General features: G+C 47.1%; 1 protein-coding gene across 1 annotated transcript in view; it reads right to left on the reverse strand.

The window, feature by feature from the left end:
- Window positions 1–201: 201 nt before the first annotated feature.
- Window positions 202–20,368, reverse strand: part of BTRC (beta-transducin repeat containing E3 ubiquitin protein ligase) — a 180,882-nt gene continuing 160,715 nt past the window's right edge. Inside the window, 4 exon segments of the mRNA XM_030570839.1 lie at window positions 202–7,836; window positions 8,864–9,057; window positions 13,005–13,083; window positions 17,736–17,846. Coding sequence (XP_030426699.1) covers window positions 8,896–9,057; window positions 13,005–13,083; window positions 17,736–17,846 — 352 coding nt within the window. The 3' untranslated portion in view covers window positions 202–7,836; window positions 8,864–8,895.

A 20,368-nucleotide genomic window follows, 5' to 3' on the forward strand; every position in this document is an offset into this window, starting at 1 on the left:
TTCCTTCTAGAAGACACAATTTAGCACAAGTTTCTGTGCTTGATGCAGGAATTTCTCGTGAAATTTTTTGCCTTGTGTTATGTAGGTGGTCAGACCAGACAACAATGGTGCCTGCTGGCCTTAATAAAAAAGCTAAAGAACAAAAATGAAAGCCAGTTTGATCATTTTCCTCCAAGACAGAACAAAACTACTCTGGTCTGCCCATTTTCAAACCAAAAAGATTTATTAAAATGATACAGATGAGAAGAGGGGACGAAAACACTGCTTGCAATATAGGATCTTAACTGTAGAATTGCTAGGAGTGGCTCCAGAGTGAGTACAAGTTGCAATTTGGCCCGGCTCAGTATTTGGCGGCTGGTGCAGGTATGCACAGATGTGAAAGATGCAGGGCTGGCAACGGTGGAAAACATACTGGGCCCCAACAGAACCTTTGACAGAAGAAGCGGGCTCTGCAGTAACTAGAAGAGGTTTGAGTCTTTGCATGCCAGGCGGCAGATACACTGCCAACCCACAGAGTGACTGGGAGTCATTTAAACAGACAACAGTCGTTTCCTTTTCCAAATCTGATACTGTAAGTGAAAGAGATAAAGGGTTAAAATGGTGCAAATCTAACCCCCACTCCCCCAAATAAAGAACCACTGAGAATTATGTCACACAGACAGAAGGGGATTGAAATTGACAGGATTCCTGCTCCCAGCACTTCAGAAAGCAGGAATCTTAGCAATTTCAAATCCCCCGCTGGCTCCCAAGAATGGAGGCGGGAAGGAGATGGATAACAAGGAGTGCAATGTGTGTTTCTTTTCTCTCCACCCCAGGAGCTGGGTTCTTCGAACCAGTGATGCCTTTGTTTTAAAAGGGGCTGCTGAGTAAACCAAAGAGCTACAAGGGGACAGGTATTTTCAGGGTGAAGGTGTGAAAGTCAAATTTTAGGCCAATTATAATGACAACAACATCCTAAACATTGTGTCCTACCTTGGTGCTGGGATATGTCAATTACTCACTTGTTATTGAACAGCTGGATTCTGATTAGTTTATAAAAGAAATTTGTGCTTTTCCAACCGGGATCTTACAAGATTATCTAGAAAAGCACAAATTCCTTATAATCATCCCCACTCTGGTTCCCGCTTTTAAATGGTAAGATGGGTTTAAGCTCTTACGCACCTGCTGCATTCATTCTCTGACTTACAGGATGGACTGGTGTGCCCAGCCAGGGGCCATCACCCATGAATGGGCAGTTTGTTAATTAAAAAGTACGCTGTGGTTTTACGAATATGCTGTTTTCTGACTGGCAGAGCAGTCTTTTAAGCTTCATTCATCAATGAATGACAGCTGGCTGCTGAGTAACTAGCTAACCACAGGTTTTGTGTGCTACACAAGAGGCCATATTTATCCCGACTGCAGGGCAACATGGGAAAGGCCAGTTACTTACCTTACAGTACGGTGGTTTGAGATGCTTTGTTCATAGGCAGAGCATAAGAGGGACTCACATGGACAGAGACTCAAAGAATTGAGACTTTTTGTATTTAGGGTTACATCCTCCATACCAAATAAAACAACAGATTCACAGCTTAATATTACACTTGTATTTAACTTATTTTCTGAACAGTTAAAATAATAAAAAACCCACACAGTTACCATGATCCTAGTTCAAGTGAACATTAGTATATTAACTACATGTCACTGTAACATAATCACAAAATTCAAAGCACTCGTTACTTAAGGATCTAGAGAACAAATATAGCAGAGTAACAAACAGAAAACTCTGAAGAGACCATGTTCTTTCTACCCCTTCCACTTCCACCCCCACCTCCATCTGCGCAGTTTTAAAGGTGGTGCAGTATGAGCTGGATGATAGGGTGCTCAGAGGTATTAAAAAGCTTTGCTGTAAAAGTAATTACAAGGTTACTGGATCAATTACATTTCGTGGGTTACTAGGGCCTTTGCATCATAACTATGGATGGAACCAGCAGCCCAGCGTCTCATGTCAGATACCAAAGAAAGGAGCTGAAAGTGGGGTTACACTCAGAGGTACAGAGTCCCACGTTGATCGTCTCAATGAGTTTCACAGCAGGAAAAATCCTTTTTACAAGCCAGCTCACTAGCCCTGACATCAACTTGGGTCCCGACGATCAGAGGCGGGTCACCCTCTTCCGGCAGTAATGAGTCAGCCAGTAGAACTTTACTAATTTAATCAGCTCTGCAGTGCTAACAGGATCAACACATTTACCAGTGAAGTCGGCAACTAGGATACAAAGACAGGCAGGCAGCAGGCAGGCTGAGGCAGGAGGATCCAGTTTTACCATGTCACTTCTGGCCATAACCATATAGGAGTCACGTGAAAAGGAATTTGAAAATGTCTCAGGATGGTCCATTGTAAGGGGCCTGTGGTGAGCAATGCATCCCTATGGTTACGTCCATGCAGCAGCTGGGAGTTGTAATTCCCAGTTTGGGTAGACGGATACGCTAGCTCTGCTCAAGTTTGCATGTAAAAGTGGCAGTGTGGCTGCGGCAGCGCGGGACCGGACCTGGGGGGGCCTGGTGGGACTCTGCTCAGGCACGGCTGTAGTGTGTGTGTATCTCCCCAGGCTGAGAATTACGCCTGTCAGCGGGTACGTGTATGTACACACACACCACACACACGGGGCTTGTCTACATTGCAGCGGTGCAGCTGAATAGCACTTAGTGAAGATGTTACTATGCGGCCCAGAGAGCTTCTCCCACCAGCATAGGGACTCCACCCCCAAGGGGCAGCAGCTAGGGCCAGGGGAGAAGCCCTCCCACCGATGTAATGCCGTCTACACCGGGGCTGAGGTGGGTATAATGTCACCGCTTGGGTGGATTTTCTGGTGTTTAACAGAACTGTAACTGGGCAAGAACTAATGGGGACTGAAATCTATTTGCGTGGAAGTGTGCTGTTGGGACCAGGCAGACAGAAGAACTGGCCACCAGGCTGTTTGGAAGAGCACCTAGAGGATGATTTAAAAGGTAGCGAGAGGGTAGATTCCTGATCCAGATTAGATATCACACATTATGACACGGTGGCCAACCCCTGACCAACTGAGGGCTGAGTTGGGAACCTGCCAGCAGCAGCCGAAAGGCCAAAGCTTATGGGAAAAAAGCCTCAGAATGCAGCTGGCAGTATCTTCAACACAGAATTGTAGACGTCAGAGCTTACAAGTCCCAGCAGGCCATCTTCCATCTCAACCCAAGTGATGGCTGCTTGGCTCTAGACGAAGCATTGCATGCAGGGACCTGTAGTCTTCATAAGCAGCACTCCATAGTCAGGGTAGGACGACTGCAGACCACAGGGACGAAAACCAGCAGGCAGTCACAGAAGAGATTTCACATGCAGGCCCTGCCTCTGGAGGTGCAGCTGAGGTCACCTGAAGTTACCCTCTCTGGAAACCTTGCTGCCTGTGGTGGGGTGGGGATAACAAGGCAAAGCTGAGCAAGATAAATACATCCTGCATGCTGCACGAGGCCCCCGGTAAAGTTCTCTTTGGCAGTTGGAATTCCCAGTGACTATTTCAGATTGTCCTCCCGACCCCGAATGGGTACAAAAATCGGGGAGTCAATCAATCCGGCAATTCTAGGAAGCAGTTGTTTCTGACAAGGTTTTCCCCCCTCCTACACAGAAGAATCTCCTTCCTTCTAAACCAACTGCGCACTGTAGAACAGTGCACAATCGAGACCAAGGCCATGGCTGTTCAGTGTAGTCCCCACCCTTGCAGAGGGGTCACTCTCCCCTCTCATTTCCAATCACCTGGGCTGCCTCCCCTTCCAGCCTTCAGGCAAGAGCTCACCATATCCCTGCCGCAGCCAGGCTGGCTCCTTTGCCCCATCAGCAGCTGCTGAGGAGGAGAGGCAGCTAGCATCACTCGACCAAATGCTCCATGGACCAGTTCAGGAATCCCAGCTCACAAAAGCAGACCTAAAAGGGAGATGAAGGAAATCAACGGACACTTGAGTGCAAGGCCCAATCCTGACAGGTGCTGAATACCCACAACTCCCAACCGGACTTCAGGGTGACGAGAGTCTCAGCATCAGGCCCAATGTTCAGTTCAGACAGTGTGGGGAGGAGAAAGAGGAAAAATATGCACCTTACTCTCCAGCTTTGGAGTGTACAAGGATTAAAATACAGAATAAAGGATCCTTTCAATGCAGGAACAGGTGGATGGGAAGCGGAAGCAGGGCAGACCACAACCTCTTCCAGTTCAGAAACAAGTTTACAGCATTTTGATGTTCACAATGATCACAGACCTCAACTCTCGCTGCCTGGAACCCTTGGAGCAGAAGGACAGCTGCAAAGCTTCTCTGGGCTGCAAATTCCTTCACGCCCATTTTCAGTTTGCATATGTTGATGTGAGCAGCTTTCCTCCTGGGATCAGAAACATGCATGTTTGCAGCAAGGCTCCCTCCTGACCTCTAGCTGCCCTGGAGTCGCAACAGGCGTCGGCAGTGCTGTAATGGATTGTCTTGCTCTTACGTCCCACCTCCAGTTTCCAGTCCCAGGGTCCAAAATGCAAGACTATCGTGGGAGAAGTGACAGTCTAGATGCAGCAGACGTATCTCATTTCAAAGGGATGTGCAACACCTGAGTCCATGCACATCTCTAGCTCTTGCTTCTAGCTCCTTTCACCAGACTAATTTCATTTCTCTTTTTTCTTTTTAAATGCTGCATTTACTCCAGCCCTGCTGGGGATTACGCAGTCAATTCATGTTGAAATCCTCAGTGGACAAGCTGGAAAGCCACCTTCCTCTTGACGTGAAGGTCTAATAACCACATTATTCCTCCTGTGCTGAATAGCAGATGACCCCAAGGCTGGGAGTTGTGGCAGATTTGAGTTTCTTAGATCAGTTTCCTTCTTAGACATCAGAAGGAACTTGGTGTCTGGGGTAGGACTTTGTACAACTTGAGGGCTGGGGTAAGATTCTCCATTGAGCCATTCTGTATTTTAGCTACCCAGACACAGTCCCTCCTGAAGAGTCAAACATCACTCTACCACACACCAAAAAATAAAATAAAAATATTGCGGCAGTTGCTCACAAACTGAACCTTACAGATTTATACAGCAGAATTACAACTCTGGTACCACTTAAAAACCCAGCAGTGCTTAGAAGTTTCAAAATAGCAACATGGAACAGCAGGGCTAGGACAACCAATGGTGATTTGCAACAATGTTGTCTCTCTGTTTGGCCAGGAAGCATTCTGCATCTCCCCAAGTCCTCACAACTACCAAAACAAACTCCACACTAGCAGGCACCCGCCCCCAAGGACACTGATAAAACCGTGAGAGCCTCTGTCGCATCCAAGGCAAAGAGTCACGATCGTCTAGCACAGCCTGTAGCCAAAAAGCAACAAGGCAAACGGAGGAAAGAAAAGCTGTGGAGTCTGCAGCCAGCTCCATATAACTGTCCACTCTCTCCCAGCCACACTGCAGTTTTGTAACAACTGCACCAAAAGGAGCCGTGTTCAAACAATATTAAGGATGAGACTTGGACCTCCACTTCAGCAGGAGCAATTCAGAGTGAAAAATACAATTCACCCGTCCATCCGCCCACATGCTTTGGGGATCCAGTATGCCTGATCTGTCTGATCACCAGCAGCCAATGACCTCTGCGATAGTGCAGCCTAGTATTAAGGATAAGCTTTCGGTCTTGACTGAGCATTTCTTTGCCTCCGCCAGTCTGAGTCAGGCCATAAATGTTCTCTGAATGGAGTTAGTTTATTTTGCTGTTTTTACAATAGTAATTTAAACAAATAAAAAGTAGGAGGCGTGTTGATGACCAGCTCTGACTAAGAGAGGCTCTTCAGAGTCGCTCTGGGTCCTAAGCCCTCCTAAAGACATATGGGAGCTGGGTGTTTCTTTTCGCACTGATTCTCACGCTCCCCTGCCAGCTACCTTCCAATGTCTCCACTGCCTTCCATCTGCTAGCTCCTCTTGAGTCACCTAGTCACTGCAAAATGTCGCTGGTGGAAAAAGGACGGCAAAGCTAGTTAGTGACATAATCGTGACCCCCAGCAAAGCAAGGCTGGTGAGGAGGCACCAGTTAAATCTCCCATCTGCCAAATTCCAACCTTAGAGTTGAGGAGATAAAGGGCTCTAGTTTCCCAAGGAAGGCAATGGGTGTCATTCAAGACCTGCAGTGGGAGAACTGGGCTTAAGGTTAGTACCAGAAATTTTGACAGACCTTAAACTGAGGTTGGAATGCCTGGAGATTATTTTATTTAACCCTTCCTCTTCCAAAAGCAAGGCCTCTCGGATGGCTGTTCCCACTGCAGTGGGGAAGCCAGCGCCTGCGGCGTCCCCCACTGACTCTTTCGGTCTAACTGACTGGCTCTGACGTGGCGTCGCTCCTCCTGCCCTGCCTGTCTGCGGGGTGCTCTCCATTCTGAGCCATGGTGGTTCTCAAAGGTCTCGGCTAGTGTGTGACCATTCAGGGTGACGATCAGTAAGCAGGTTATCGTCCTGTTCCTAAACTGCAGTGCAGAGAAGGCTGGGGCTCAGGAAGGTCACATGACTCACCTCCCTCACTTGCAAAGGGGACCAGCAGTGCCAGCCTCAGAAACAGAGCAGAGCTGGCCTAGAGGTACAGCCAGCTGGCCAAGACAGCCAATCCCACTGGTTAAACCAATGAGAAAACACATGTGGCCTGCCCCAGCCAACTGGCTGTATCTGCTCTATCAGCCACAGGACCCAACACAGCCATCCCCTCTGGGTCACAGTGCACCACGCTGGCCACTGTCGGAGACAGGATATTGGGCTAGATGGACCACTCATCTGACCCACTACAGCAGTTCTTATATTCTTATTTAGGCACATGGTCAGCCACAAAAGCCCTCCAAAGCTGGGCTAACAAGGTCCTCTGCAGCTCCCTCTTCCATCCTCTGGCTGTGACATCTCCTGGGGGAGGAGGACAGAGGGTGCCAGAGTCTTCTCCCCACCCCAGCCTCATGTTTCTATCTAATCAGAAGTACAAATCTTAAACCATTAACAAAATCCATACTGTCTTCAGGGCCAATAGCAGGAGAAACAGAACCCTGCCCTGGGTACAGAGAATGTCTCTGATAGTGAAATACTGCCCTCTATCCCTCAGGAACTGATTCCCACCTCCAGGCAATACTGGACTTGGGACTTTGGCAGAAGCCAGTTTAACCTTTTGACGACTGGCCCTGCCCAGACTGGGAGCCCAATGACTGCGGAGGGAAATTCTATACACATCCAGCCTCCAAAGGGTTAGAGGGACAAGCAAGAGGCAGATTTGGCTCCAAACTGTCAGCAGTTTCAGATGCCCGAGAGCTCCACAAATTCCGGTTTCCATACACAACGCCCAAGGCAGCAGGGGGTTTGTGCTTTTCAGAGTCAGCAGTTACATGGTCTTACAAAAGCCGGCAATGATATTGTTTAATATTCTAAGCAGCAGCCCTTCCCCCCGACCCGGAAGTGACTCTCAGCAGGATGCCAGGGGCAATAGTTTCTTCTGTTTAACACCAAAGCAACGAATCTGGCAACACGTTAAATATATTTATAGACATCTGTGACTGGGGCAAGAGGGAAAAAACAGGGGAGGGGGAGGGGAGTGGCTAGGCAGAGGAAAAGAAGAGGGGTGGTTTAAAATGTAATCAATTCATGAAAGACCAAAGACATCTTCTGATATAGCAGCACATAAGCAGTCAGCTGCACTGAGCAGACCCTGTCGGATGGATCAACTGCATGCCAACTTTGTTCCAGAAATGAATCTGAGAGCCTCTCTCTTCCGCAAGGATTGGTTACGTGGATAGTTCTTCTGTCCTGGCATTGGCAGATAATTTAAATACTGCAGCTTAAACGAGTTCTGGAAAAAAAAAAAAAAAAAGGAACAAGAACACTTTTGTGCACCATACTCATCATTTTAAGGAAAACCTCTCTTACTTCCTGTGTCTTTCGAGTAGGTGAAAGGGTGCTGGAGCTCTCGAGAGTCCGATGTATTTATACACTGACCCAGGAGAGTACAGCACAGGCTGAGACACAAACGGCCTGCTCATGTGCATGGTTTACGGAGAACCTGCCTGACACTCACCAGTGAAACTGAAACAGCCACCCAGGGCCCCAAACGCAAAGGTGGCAGATATGCTAACCGAAGCGTGCAACCGAAGCCCATCCTAAGCAGCACCCTCCATAACGCCCCACACCCCTCCAAATCAAATCCAGGTCGATGATTAATCTGGTCAGGCATTACGTTCCCCCATAACAGCCTACAAATGGTAACTCTCCTTGCTGGGATAAAAGCTAGCGGGTTAACACCACCCACGCACCACACACACGGCCTGGTCTAACAGCTTTCAAGCTCATGCAGCTAGGGTGAAGAAATACTATACATCGGTAAATTTCCATTTAATCAGGCTGGACTTGCTCATCTGCGCCTCCTCTACTGGCCAAATCCATTACCCTGCATTCCTCAACACTGGGAGAACGGAGCCATTCGCTACCTAGGAGGAAGTGCATTACCATGATTTGGCAGAACCTTCTAGCTTGGTGACAACTGCCCAGTGTCAAACCAGCCTGCACATCCAATGTTAAGGAGCTGCTCCTCCATTCACTCTGAAGACCCTCTCCCCCATTCCTGGTTGGTGGCAACAACTGCTGATTTAATTGTTGGGGGAAACTGGGCCAAAAGGGGAATTGGGTATAAGGACTGCAAGTGCCACGTGTCAGGAACTCTTCAACAACTCCTGCTTCAAGGTACCAAAAGGTTCTCTGCCTCCTGGCAGGATAATGACCACCAGCCAAGATGGGAGATACTGACCATCCAAATGAATCATTCCAGCTCAACATTTGCCTCTTCTCCCCAGTGCCCACATGCCCTTGTGCCTCGTTTTTACCTGTGCGCGCATGAGGTACAGTGTAGTGTTATTTATCTGGAGATGTAGGTGTATGTTCTGGACGGGGAGCGGGTCGATTCTGCTTGGGCAGCTGGGTCATTCAGGAAGTCCCACATGAGGATTGTGTCATCGTGCGAGCTGCTGATGATCTGGAATTCGTCAAACTGGAGTCGGAAGACTCTCCCAGAATGCTCCTAACCGGGAGGGTCAGAGAGACAGCAGGGATTACTTTACAGACTGCCTGGCTGATGGGAATGCATCGTGACCATTAATAATTGATTTGGGTTTTGGTCAGTAAACCCTATATGGCTACTGTGTGCCACTGTCTCTGTGAAACAAGCTAAGTACCGTAAAAGTACGTCTGCCATATTTGGAACCTGGCCCTTCATCAGGGAGCACGCACCAGAGCAGACACCTGCACAGTAGCATTGCTCCCCGAGCCCCCTGCCCTTAAACCGAGCTCTCCTCATAGGAAAGCTCTTCTCCAGAGCAGCTAGGTGGGGCTGACAGAGCGGTAGCCACACACCTCCTACTATCCAGCTCAGCACTGCCTCCATAGCATTTCCACCAGCAGCGGATTCTAGGGGAACAGGGGACAGTTTGGCAATTGACCAACCTGAGTGCCTTCTATGATGAGATAACTGGCTCTGTGGATATGGGGAAAGCAGTGAACATGACATATCTTGGCTTTAGCAAAGCTTTTGATACAGTCTCCCACAGTATTCTTGCCAGCAAGTTAAAGAAATATGGATTGGATGAATGGATTATAAAGGTGGATAGAAAGCTGGCTAGATCGTTGGGCTCAACGGGTAGTGATCAACGACTCGATATCTAGCTGGCAGCCGGTATCAAGTGGAGTGTCCCAAGGGTCGGTCCTGGGGCCTGTTTTGTTTAACATCTTAATTATGGATGATGGGATGGATGCACCCTCAGCAAGTTCACGGATGACACTAAGCTGGGGGGAGAGGTAGATACACTGGAGGGTAGGGGTAGGGTCCAGAGTGACCTAGACAAACTGGAGGATTGAGCCAAAAGAAACCTGATGTGGTCCAACAAGGACAAGTGAAGAGTCTTGCACTTAGGACGGAAGAATCCCAGGTACTGCTACAGGCTGGGGACCCACTGGCTAAGCAGCAGTTCTGCAGAAAAGGACTGGGGGTTACAGTGGACAAGAAGCTGGATATGAGTTAACAGTGTGCCCTTGTTGCTAAGAAGGCTAATGGCATATTGGGCTGTATTAGTAGGAGCACTGCCAGCAGATCGAGGGAAGTGATTATTCCCCTCTATTCGGCACTGGTGAGGCCACATCTGGAGTACTGCATCCGGTTTTGGGTCCCCCACTACAGAAAGGATGTGGACAATTGGAGAGAGTCCAGCGGAGGGCAAGGAAAATGATTAGAGGGCTGGGGAACATGACTTATGAGGAGAGGCTGAAGGAACTGGGCCTGTTTAGTCTGCAGAAGAGAAGAGCGAGGTGGGATTTGATAGCTGCTTTCAACTACCTGAAGGGGGGTTCCAAAGAGGATGGAGCTCGGCTGTTCTCAGTTGTGGCAGATGACAGAACAAGGAGTAATGGTCTCAAGTTGTACTGGGGCTGAGGACTTAGTTTGGATATTAGCAAACACTATTTCACTAGGAGGGTGGTGAAGCACTGGAATGGGTTCCCTAGGGAGGTGGTGGAAACTCCATCCTCAGAGGTTTTTAAGGCCCGGCTTGACAAAGCCCTGGCTGGGGTGATTTAGCTGGGGTTGGTCCTGCTTTGAGCAGGGGGTTGGACTAGATGCCCTGCTGAGCTCTCTTCCAACCCCAATCTTCTCTGATTCTACCTATGAATTGATCCTGAGTCTCCTGCTTGGCACTATTCCTACTGCTGAAGCAGGAAACAGCTTAAACTGGAATAGACAAAGGGGACCATATAAAGTCAAAATGACACTGTAATGATTCCTCCTGAGCAGTTCTAAACGTAGCCACAGGAAAGGCCCTTTAGAGGCAGTTTGTATTCTTATAGGAGGCTGAGTGGAAACAGCATGGCAATCTACGCCAGATCCTGCACATCGTAACGCACAAACTCACTACGCTTTCCCACGTGTGCTGACTAGCTTTATCAGTGCTCCCTGGGTGGCAGGCGTGAGCGGGGCAGCTTCCCTGGTCAAAAGGGGAGTGCAAACAAAAGCAGCGCAACACCACCTGACCCTCGTATCAGTACGTGGCTCTTTGTCGTGCCTTTCCACGCTGCCAGACATGGGGGTAAGAAAACCGAATGTGCTAAGAGATTCTAACCAGGACAGCTAGTTTTAAAGATGAGTAAGTCACAAAAAATGAAAGGGTTCTCAAATATAGTAATCACAGAACAGTTTTCCCACCAAACAGGACGCTGCTTTTTGACAGAGAAGCAGGACTCTGAATGCAGTTCCTTTTGAATGCCTGGAAAAAGAACCATTTCAAGTTGTGGTAATGCAATTCTGTTTTGTTTTAAATTAATTTTAAATAAGGTTTGCTTACAAGTAGCATCCTTAGTTTTAAAATTCTAGTTAATTAAACAGACAGACACTCCAAGAGTCTGGTTTGCATGTATTCAAATAGGAATCGGTTTCGTGTGCCCAACAGAATAGAGCTCCTGCTGGGAAAAGTCACTACAAGAGCAGGTGCCACTAGGAGACTGAAAGAGACGGGTATTTCAAAAGGCCACTTTGAAAATGAACTTTTCAATCAGTGTTTACTAAATGAAATCCCTCTATCTAACCATCCTATGCACTAATCACTGTACTTGCTCTTTAAAATCACAGGGGCAGCTGGTGTGATGCATGCTTCACATTGTAAGTTAAAGCCAAAAGAACCTGGCCCCCTTAGCTTCAAATGTAAAGCTGCGCCATACTTATTTCTCAGCTTGGGAAGCTGCTGTCAAGAGCGTGTGGCTGCTGCTCCATCCAAAGGAGGGAAAAATGAAAGGAACTGGCATGCAGGGAGCATTTGTTGTCTGCAGACTTTTCTCCTACTGCTTGAAAATTGAACACAAACAGCAGGAGGCTTACAGCGTTTATTGCGAGGTTTCATTTTGGAGGCGAGGGAAGAAAAAAAGCATGAGAGTACGGATACTAGGATGCTCTGCAGTTACAGGCATGAAAGATCCTAAAAGTAATGCTCCATGCCCTCTGTCTTCCCCCTTAGCTCACTCCTGCTCCTACAAACAGGATTTCTAGGCATTCATTCACGGATTCCTACAACGTTTTCATCCCACAATTTCTGATTTATAATGCAATTATTCAGGTACCTGCATTTTTCACTGCCAGCAAAAGGAGATGAAATTGCACTAGTTAAATTAAGCCTCCCAAGTTACCAGAAACACATAGTGCCCAGCAGGTCTAAGATTGGAACAGATCAATACGGAACTCTCAGACAATTCTGGGTCTGTACATTCACAGGCACAGGGCCGCTCCATGCTTTGCAGCTGACGTGCTCAAAATCCCTCGGACGTTTTCACCCACGAAAGCTTATGCCCCAATAAATCTGTTAGTCTTTAAGGTACCACTGGACTCCTCGTTGTTTAAATAGATTTTAGTTATGAACTTAAAATCAATTTTAAAAGGGATGAAAGCCCTTCTTTTAACTGCTCCTTTTAACAACAATCGTCTGGCAACATTAAAAAATTGCCAGAGAGAAGAAAGAGGCCCAGGAAAAGTCCCGGTCACCCAGCAGCACATAGATTAGGCAGACTCCATAGGTACGCTCAGCAGCGGGTATCATCCCCTGGAGGTCAGACCTTCAGCTGGTGCAAACTATCACAGCTCCACTGACTTCCAATATCTGAAGTGATGACAGGAGTGTCCAGAAGTCAAACATTCTCCCTTGGGACTAGCACGGAGCTGATGCCCTGGCGTTATCATTAGGGGCTGCTGAAGAGGCTGTAAAACTGATTTCTTGGCTGTGTTAAAGGTCCCATGGCACTTTTTGCTTTCTTTCTGGGTGAAAGATCCCATAATACCTTACATTCAGAAACATCTGCAAGCCTGCCCTTTGGGGCCTATCATCATCTGCTTCATCTGAACTTTGTCTACAAAAGCTCAAGCTTTCATGGCATAATACAGCCTTGACAAAGCCTGTCCTCCCCCACCTTGACCCCCCCCCAACCAAAAGCTCTTACCACGAGGGTTCGCAGACAGAGGGTCCCAGCTGGAGCGCGAGGGTCCAGAGCAGCCACAAGATCCCACACTTTAATTTTCCTGGAGAGGAAAGGGGGGACAAGCACCAAAGCTTTGTGACGGAGAAAAGTGTAAATGGTTCACCAGCAATTAAAGTTAACAGCTTAGATAATACATCGGGAAACAGAGAGAAGCCTTGCTACTCTTGACACCTGGCTCTCACATGCTCTCTTGGGTAAAGCCTGCTGATCTTACGGGTGAAGTATATGGTTACTATACAAATGAATTACATAAAGAAGCTGGTGACAGTAACTAAGGTAGAAACCCGGGTGAAGGTTAATGTAGACACTTACTCCTTAATGGCAAATGGGCCAAAAGCAATGAAACGCAGTGATCACAGCTGTATGAGTGCGCTTCGGTTTATACACAGATAACGTGACACATTATATAAAGCCTCTTGTTGGACAAGAAGAAAAGCGTGTCAGTCTCCACAGCATGGATTCATCCCCTCCACCTGGTCCAAGCACGGCCTTTCCTCCTAGAAAGTAGGCAGGCAGGCTAGCGTTGCTCCACCTGTGCAGACTACTGCTATGGGCAGCCACAGGAAGGTTCCACAAGAACCACGAGCACATAAGCATTTCAGAAAACAGGACACATTCTGTGGGGGAGGAAAAGGCACATCTCCATTGTTCCACAGCCCAGGCATACCACTGCACTGGTATCCAGCTTGCTAGAGCTTTGGGGTTTAGCTATAAAGTTGGGGTGATGACACCAACATCTTTGCATTAGACTGCACCAAATCATGATGTCAGCTTTCTTACAGAAAATCAAACAGGGCTGGGCTGGAGATTTCCCTCGTCCTTAAGCCACACGGTCACCCCTAGAGTTCAATCACATGCACTCCTCCCCTGCACAATGTAGTGACTATCTCGTAGTATGAAGGGTGCTAATAACAGGATGGGGGAGAATGAAGTGTGTGGAACCCACACACTCCAATTTAAACGTCTGCAGGCTTAGGGCTGGAAGACAGTGGGATTCTATACCTAGTAGAGGGGCTCCCTGCCCAGGAGAAGGAAGCTGATTTTGTGGCACAGGGGACATGCTATCCAAATTAGCTACACAAGACCCCAGTGTTGCTCAGAGTTATTCAAGCCTGGAAAGGGAAAGTCAGCTCTTCCCCAAGGGAGCCTGGACAATCGCAACATACGAGGAAGCCAGCCCACCATCGGAAATACAACCTCCAGAGTGAAGAACGCCTCTTCTCCCGCCACAGAAATCTGGCTAGCAGCAGTGGAGAGTGCTGGAAAAGGACCCTGCTCTTTGGAGTCCCTTTCACAGCGGAAGCAGCAATGCTTGGCTAAGCACATTGCCCTAGATTATCGACAGGAGTTTCCAGACCAAGACATTCTCTGTGCACTTTTCGGTCTGCCTGTTGTACTGTGTTGCCTTCTCTGAGTGGCTGTGTGTCTGCTCATTCACTTCTCTGTAGTACTCACTGATGTGGTGAACGGCAGCAGCTGTGTGGCAGTGAGAAGCACCTGGCTACACTAAACTACAGGGGAAGGGCTTGAGATGTTTCCCCAAATTCATCCCCACTACCCCATGTATGCAACCCGCCCCCCCAGTACCCTCTCTTCCCTTGGCTCTGAGTGACCTGCTTAAACTGAGCTCTCTCACAGCAGGCGCTTCTAGTTATCTGACTCCTGTTACAAGTCAGTGGGTGTTGAGGCTAAAACCCTGTCCGGTAGTTTGAAATTGTACCCCACCAGATGGGCTGCCAGTGACAGGGGACTGGCTCCATTATTTATATCGAGGTGGTTCCCAGAGCCTCCAGTCCCACCAGGATAACACCAGGCCGAACACACACAGGTACAGTCAGTTTCTGTCCCAAAGAGCTTACAGCCTAAAGAGACAAAACCCAGACAAGGGGCGGGGACGGGATCCACCACACAAGCAAAGTGACCAGGGACGTTGGACACGTCTTAGTTCTATTTATCTATCTGTTATTTAGTTAATTTTGGGGCCAACTGGCATAGAAATAAGGCAAAAAGTAGATGCGAATGCAGAGGTCACAAAGAATCCTGAGGTGGAGGATGCATCCGACAAAGTGGGTATTCACCCACGAAAGCTCATGCTCCAATACGTCTGTTAGTCTATAAGGTGCCACAGGACCCTTTGCTGCTTTTACAGATCCAGATTAACATGGCTACCCCTCTGATACTTGAGGTGGAGGGGTGGCCAGAGAGAAACATGGAAGCTCAGGGAGAGAGATGAGTGGAGGATTTGGTGCAAACAACCAACTGGCAAAGCAAAAATACCATCCAGAGCTTGAACAGTAAAAGTAGTTAGCTGTCACCACTGGCGTCCAGGAGCTGTGAAATTCTTGCCAGGAACAAAAGGGGCTTGGCTGGTTCTCTCCCTGCTCTATTACTGGTACGTCTGACTTGCTGGGGAAGTCTCTGTTTTGGAAGGCTTGCTCCACCCTGGAAGGTCTTGCTCCATTTCCTCAGCTCTGACAGGGTGGAGAAAGGGGCTGTTGGGGCATAACTGGAGATGCCTGCCACCCTTTGGTTAGAGTCCAGCTCAGGTAGGCCATTACTGCTAATGACGGGGGTAGGGGGGCACACAAAATGCATAGGGGCAGAAGGGGAGCATATGGGAAGACTTGCACGTCCAGAGGAAACATACTCTTTATGAAGCTGTCCTGTATTGTATACACTGCTGTTGGCAGACCAGTCGGAGGACAACCATTTATCTCCACATGTAGGGCAGAAGGGGAAGGGAAAAAGCTAGACATGCACGCACAAACAGCAGGAATTGGTCCTGCTAGTGAAGGCAGGGGGCTGGACTCAATGACCTTTCAAGCCTCTAGCTATTATCTTTGGAAAGTCATGGGAGACGGGAGAGATTCCAGAAGGACTGGAAAAGGCAAAGATAGTGCCCTCTATAAAAAGGGAAATAAAAACAACTCAGGAAACTACAGACCAGTTAGTTTAACTTCTGTGCCAGGGAAGATAATGGAGCAAGTAATTAAAGAAATCATCTGCAAACACTTGGAAGGTGGTAGGTGATAGGGAATAGCCAGCATGGATTTGTAAAGAACAACTCGTGTCAAACCAGTCTGATAGCTTTCTTTGATAGGATAACGAGTCTTGTGATAAGGGGAGAAGTGGTGGATGTGGTATACCTAGACTTTAGTAAGGCATTTGATACGGTCTCGCATGATATCCTTATCGATAAACTAGGCAAATACAATTTAGATAGGGCTACTATAAGGTGGGTGCAATAACTGGCTGGATAACCGTACTCAGAGAGTAGTTATTAATGGCTCCCAATCCTGCTGGAAAGGTATAACAAGTGAGGTTTCGCAGGGGTTCTGTTTGGGACCGGCTCTGTTCAATATCTTCATCAACAACTTAGATGTTGGCATAGAAAGTACGCTTATTAAGTTGCAGGTGGATACAAACTGGAGGGATTGCAACTGCTTTGGAGGACAGAGTCAAAATTCAAAATGATCTGGACAAATTGGAGAAATGGTCTGAGGTAAACAGGATGAAGTTCAATAATGACAAATGCAAAGTGCTCACTTAGGAAGAGCAATCAGTTCACACATACAGAATGGGAATAGACTGTCTAGGAAGGAGTATGGCAGAAAGGATCTAGGGGTCAAGTGGACCACAAGCTAAATATGAGTCAACAGTGTGATACTGTTGCAAAAAAGCAAACGTGATTCTGGGATGCATTAACAGGTGTGTTGTAAACAAGACATGAGAAGTCATTCTTCCGCTCTACTCTGCGCTGGTTAGGCCTCAACTGGAGTATTGTGTCCAGTCCTGGGCACCGCATTTCAAGAAAGAGTGTGGAGAAATTGGAGAGGGTCCAGAGAAGAGCAATAAGAATGATTAAAGGTCTGAGAATATGACCTATGAAGGAAGGCTGAAAGAATTGGGTTTATTTAGTTTGGAAAAGAGAAGACTGAGAGGTGACATGATAGCAGTTTTCAGGTATCTAAAAGGGTGTCATCAGGAGGAGGGAGAAAACTTGTTCACCTTAGCCTCTAAATGATAGACACAAGAAGCAATGGGCTTAAACTGCAGCAGGGAGATTTAGGTTGGACATTAGGAAAAAGTTCCTAACTGTCAGGGCAGTTAAACATTGGAATAAATTGCATAGGTAGGTTGTGGAATCTCCTCTCTGGGATATTTAAGAGTAGGTTAGATAAATGTCTATCAGGGATGTGTCCGTGACAGTATTTGGTCCTGCCATGAGGGCAGGGGACTGGACTCGATGACCTCTCGAGGTCCCTTCCAGTCCTAGAGTCTATGAATCTATAAGGTCCCTTCCAGTTCTAGGAGATGGGTATAGTTCCAATTACTATATTATTATTAATTGTGGGAGCTGTAGAAAAGCAGCGTTAGGTCTGGCCACTGCTAAACACGAGACTCGGACCTTATGGACTCAGTGCTCTGATCTACTACATCCTGGGCAGAGAAACTAGCTGATCTGGTTGTCACTGATTCAAGCATGAGGAGTTCTGGACAGATCTGCATGTGAAACTGCTGGAAAACACACACCACAGAAGACCCGCTCCAGAAAGGGAAAGGCCAGAGAAAGTAATGCACTTCTCATATATTGACCATAAGTGTGAGAATAGCACAACAGACAACAGGTCTAATTTTTTGAGGGGGGGAGGAAGAGGTATGCTCGTGTCTGAACCTCGTTAACAATCTCACCCATCATATGCCCCGCTGACTATCCTCTTGTTATCGAACCGTATGCATCTCACCAACTCCTCATGGCCTTCCAGTAACTCGTAAACATGCCCCGCACTCTATATCCACAACCTGGAAGAGATTAGGAAGAGGAGGAGAGAAGGTCTGAAAATCTGTTATTGCAATGAAATGTTTGGTCTCAGACTAGAATTGGTCAATCGGTTCTTGGAAATAACGATTCTGATGGTGCTAATGTGGAAGATCTTGATTCATCACCCCACAACCCACCCTTTTTCCTGCAGCTCAGTTGGAGCAATTTTCAAAGAAAAACTCTGTTATGTTACGTTCAGGTTCTAGTGGGTATGAGGTCAAGTGACTTGACACATGGCAAACGAGCAACTCTGAATAGCTGGCCCTGGCTCCCAATCTGTTCAATGACCTTAGCAACTTTGGGTGGAGGATGCACAGCACCACGGCCGCAAAGCATCTCTCTCCATCGAGGAACAGCTGCAGGTCTGAGAAGGGCTCAGCTGGGTGGGATGTTTTACACAGAGCAGAAGTGTAGCCTTAGTGCATAGGAGTGCTGGCAGAATGGTTCATGTTTTGAGGCCAATAGATCATCTAGCCTGAACTCCTGTATAACACAGGCCAGAGAATTTCACCCAGTTACCCCTATATTAGAGGCTAATAACTGGTCTTTCACTAAAAGCAGGTCCCAGAAAGGGATCCAAGTCTGGATTTGAAGCCGTCAAGAGATGGAGAATCCACAGCTTCCTTTGGAAGCTTTGGTCCCACTGGTTAATCACCCTCATGGTTAAACACTGGTAGATTATTTTAACTGGAATTTGTCAGGCTTGAACTCCTGCCCTTGGTTTCTGGTTATGCCTTTCAGTACTAAATAAAGAGTCCTTAATAGCCTTAGTTTCTCCTTGCAAGAGACTCCTAACACCATGATCAAGTCACGCCTTGATCTTCTCTTTCTCTACTGATAATTCATTTGGAACAATGAGATACCCTGGCCTCATGACTCCCTGTATTGAGTTCTTCGGTTTAAATGCCTTGAAACATGATTGGACTCAGTTCCTCAGCTGAAAAACCAGGACAGCTATGGTGACCTCAGTGGCGCTATTTGACTTTGCAGCAGCTGAAGAGCTGACCTGAAATCCCACCCAAATCATGTTCAGATAGACTATATCTCTAAAGACGACGAACTTTAATTTCCGAGCTTTTTTGTACACTCTATATTTACAGAATTGGAAAATCATATAAAACGCTCCCTTTTGGAAAAAAAATTCTTAGGGATTCTAAAGGTTTTCAACCTCTAGGACATCAAATTTCAGAAGTTACAAACTTCAAATTTCACATCATTTTTCACCCAATTGAAGGCCAACATCTTGTATTTCAAGTAAATTAAAATCCAACCTATATCAAGTCATCCACATAGATTACTTAGTAAGCTGCCCTCTTATCACCTTCCCACAGATACCCACCCGCACCCTCGAGCAATGCTTGTGGAAGGCTGGCAGAGTAAGTGAACAGGTAAACCTTTTACCATGCCTTGAGGGCCAGCTAAGATTCACTACCAACTTTCATGAAATTCTAGCACAATTTATCTATCAGCTAGCAATTGTATTCAGTGTAAAATAAAAGAGTAATTGTATTCCTCTTTAGGTTGATTACTGTACTGACATTTTTGTTGGTTATTACAAGTGGTATTTTAGCTGATTTTTCTAAATGCTGTGAAATTTTACTATTTTCTATTCCATTTCTTTTGGTTCTGAGTTTCAAAGTACTGTACAAAAAAGGATTTACTCAAAGTGCACAATCTTTTTGCCACACTTCGGGACGTTTTAGAAAAACAGCACAATGTAATCACTGCCCATTTCACTGTGTAAAGGAAGGAGGAGTCAGTGATCCCTCAACCTGTCTGATCCTTCTACTATGTCATGCCATCAAGCAGACAGCATGCAAAATTTGGCACCGCATAACTGGTTCAATCACCTTGCGGTGTCACAGACAGGAGTGTCAGCTTCCTGGGGGATTCAGAGTAGGAAAAGGTGGCTGGCTGTGAGGAAAAGCATCCAGCAAACAAATGCCTCTGTATTCACCACTGGACAACAGAGGACTGGTCAAAAGGAAAGTAGATTGCTGCTGCGCAGACAGTCCGTTCCCAAGTTTCAGCTGCAGGGCAAAGTCCCCCTCTATCCCGCAGGTGAAGGGAGGCAGCCCGACCACCCATTGTATGATCAACCACTTACCATGGTCAGTTTGACGTTGACTCAAGTTTACTGAACAACGCTAGTTAAGGAGATAATCGTACATCCCTCCAGGCCGCAGCTGCATGATTTACCAAGAAATCCTGACTCCCAGCATGAAAGGGCTTAAATCTCAGGCTGCCATTAGGGCAGCCAGGAAAGTGCAAGAGGGAGAAAACTGAACTTCGTGCTCTCACCAGCTGTTCCAAACTATACCAGATGCCAAGCACCACAAGAGGAGTTTGGTGTGAGCCCAGGAGATTTCTGCAGAGGATTAAATGCTTCTATTGTATGTCTGACCCTTTAACTAGACACATAGGTCAAATAAAACATCACAAAAGGACATCATGCAAAGTGGTGCTTGCCAGCTATTTCACACACTGAACTGTCTAACCAGTC

The sequence above is a fragment of the Gopherus evgoodei genome, chromosome 7, assembly GCF_007399415.2.
Source record: "Gopherus evgoodei ecotype Sinaloan lineage chromosome 7, rGopEvg1_v1.p, whole genome shotgun sequence".
In the NCBI taxonomy this organism is placed as follows: domain Eukaryota; kingdom Metazoa; phylum Chordata; order Testudines; family Testudinidae; genus Gopherus; species Gopherus evgoodei.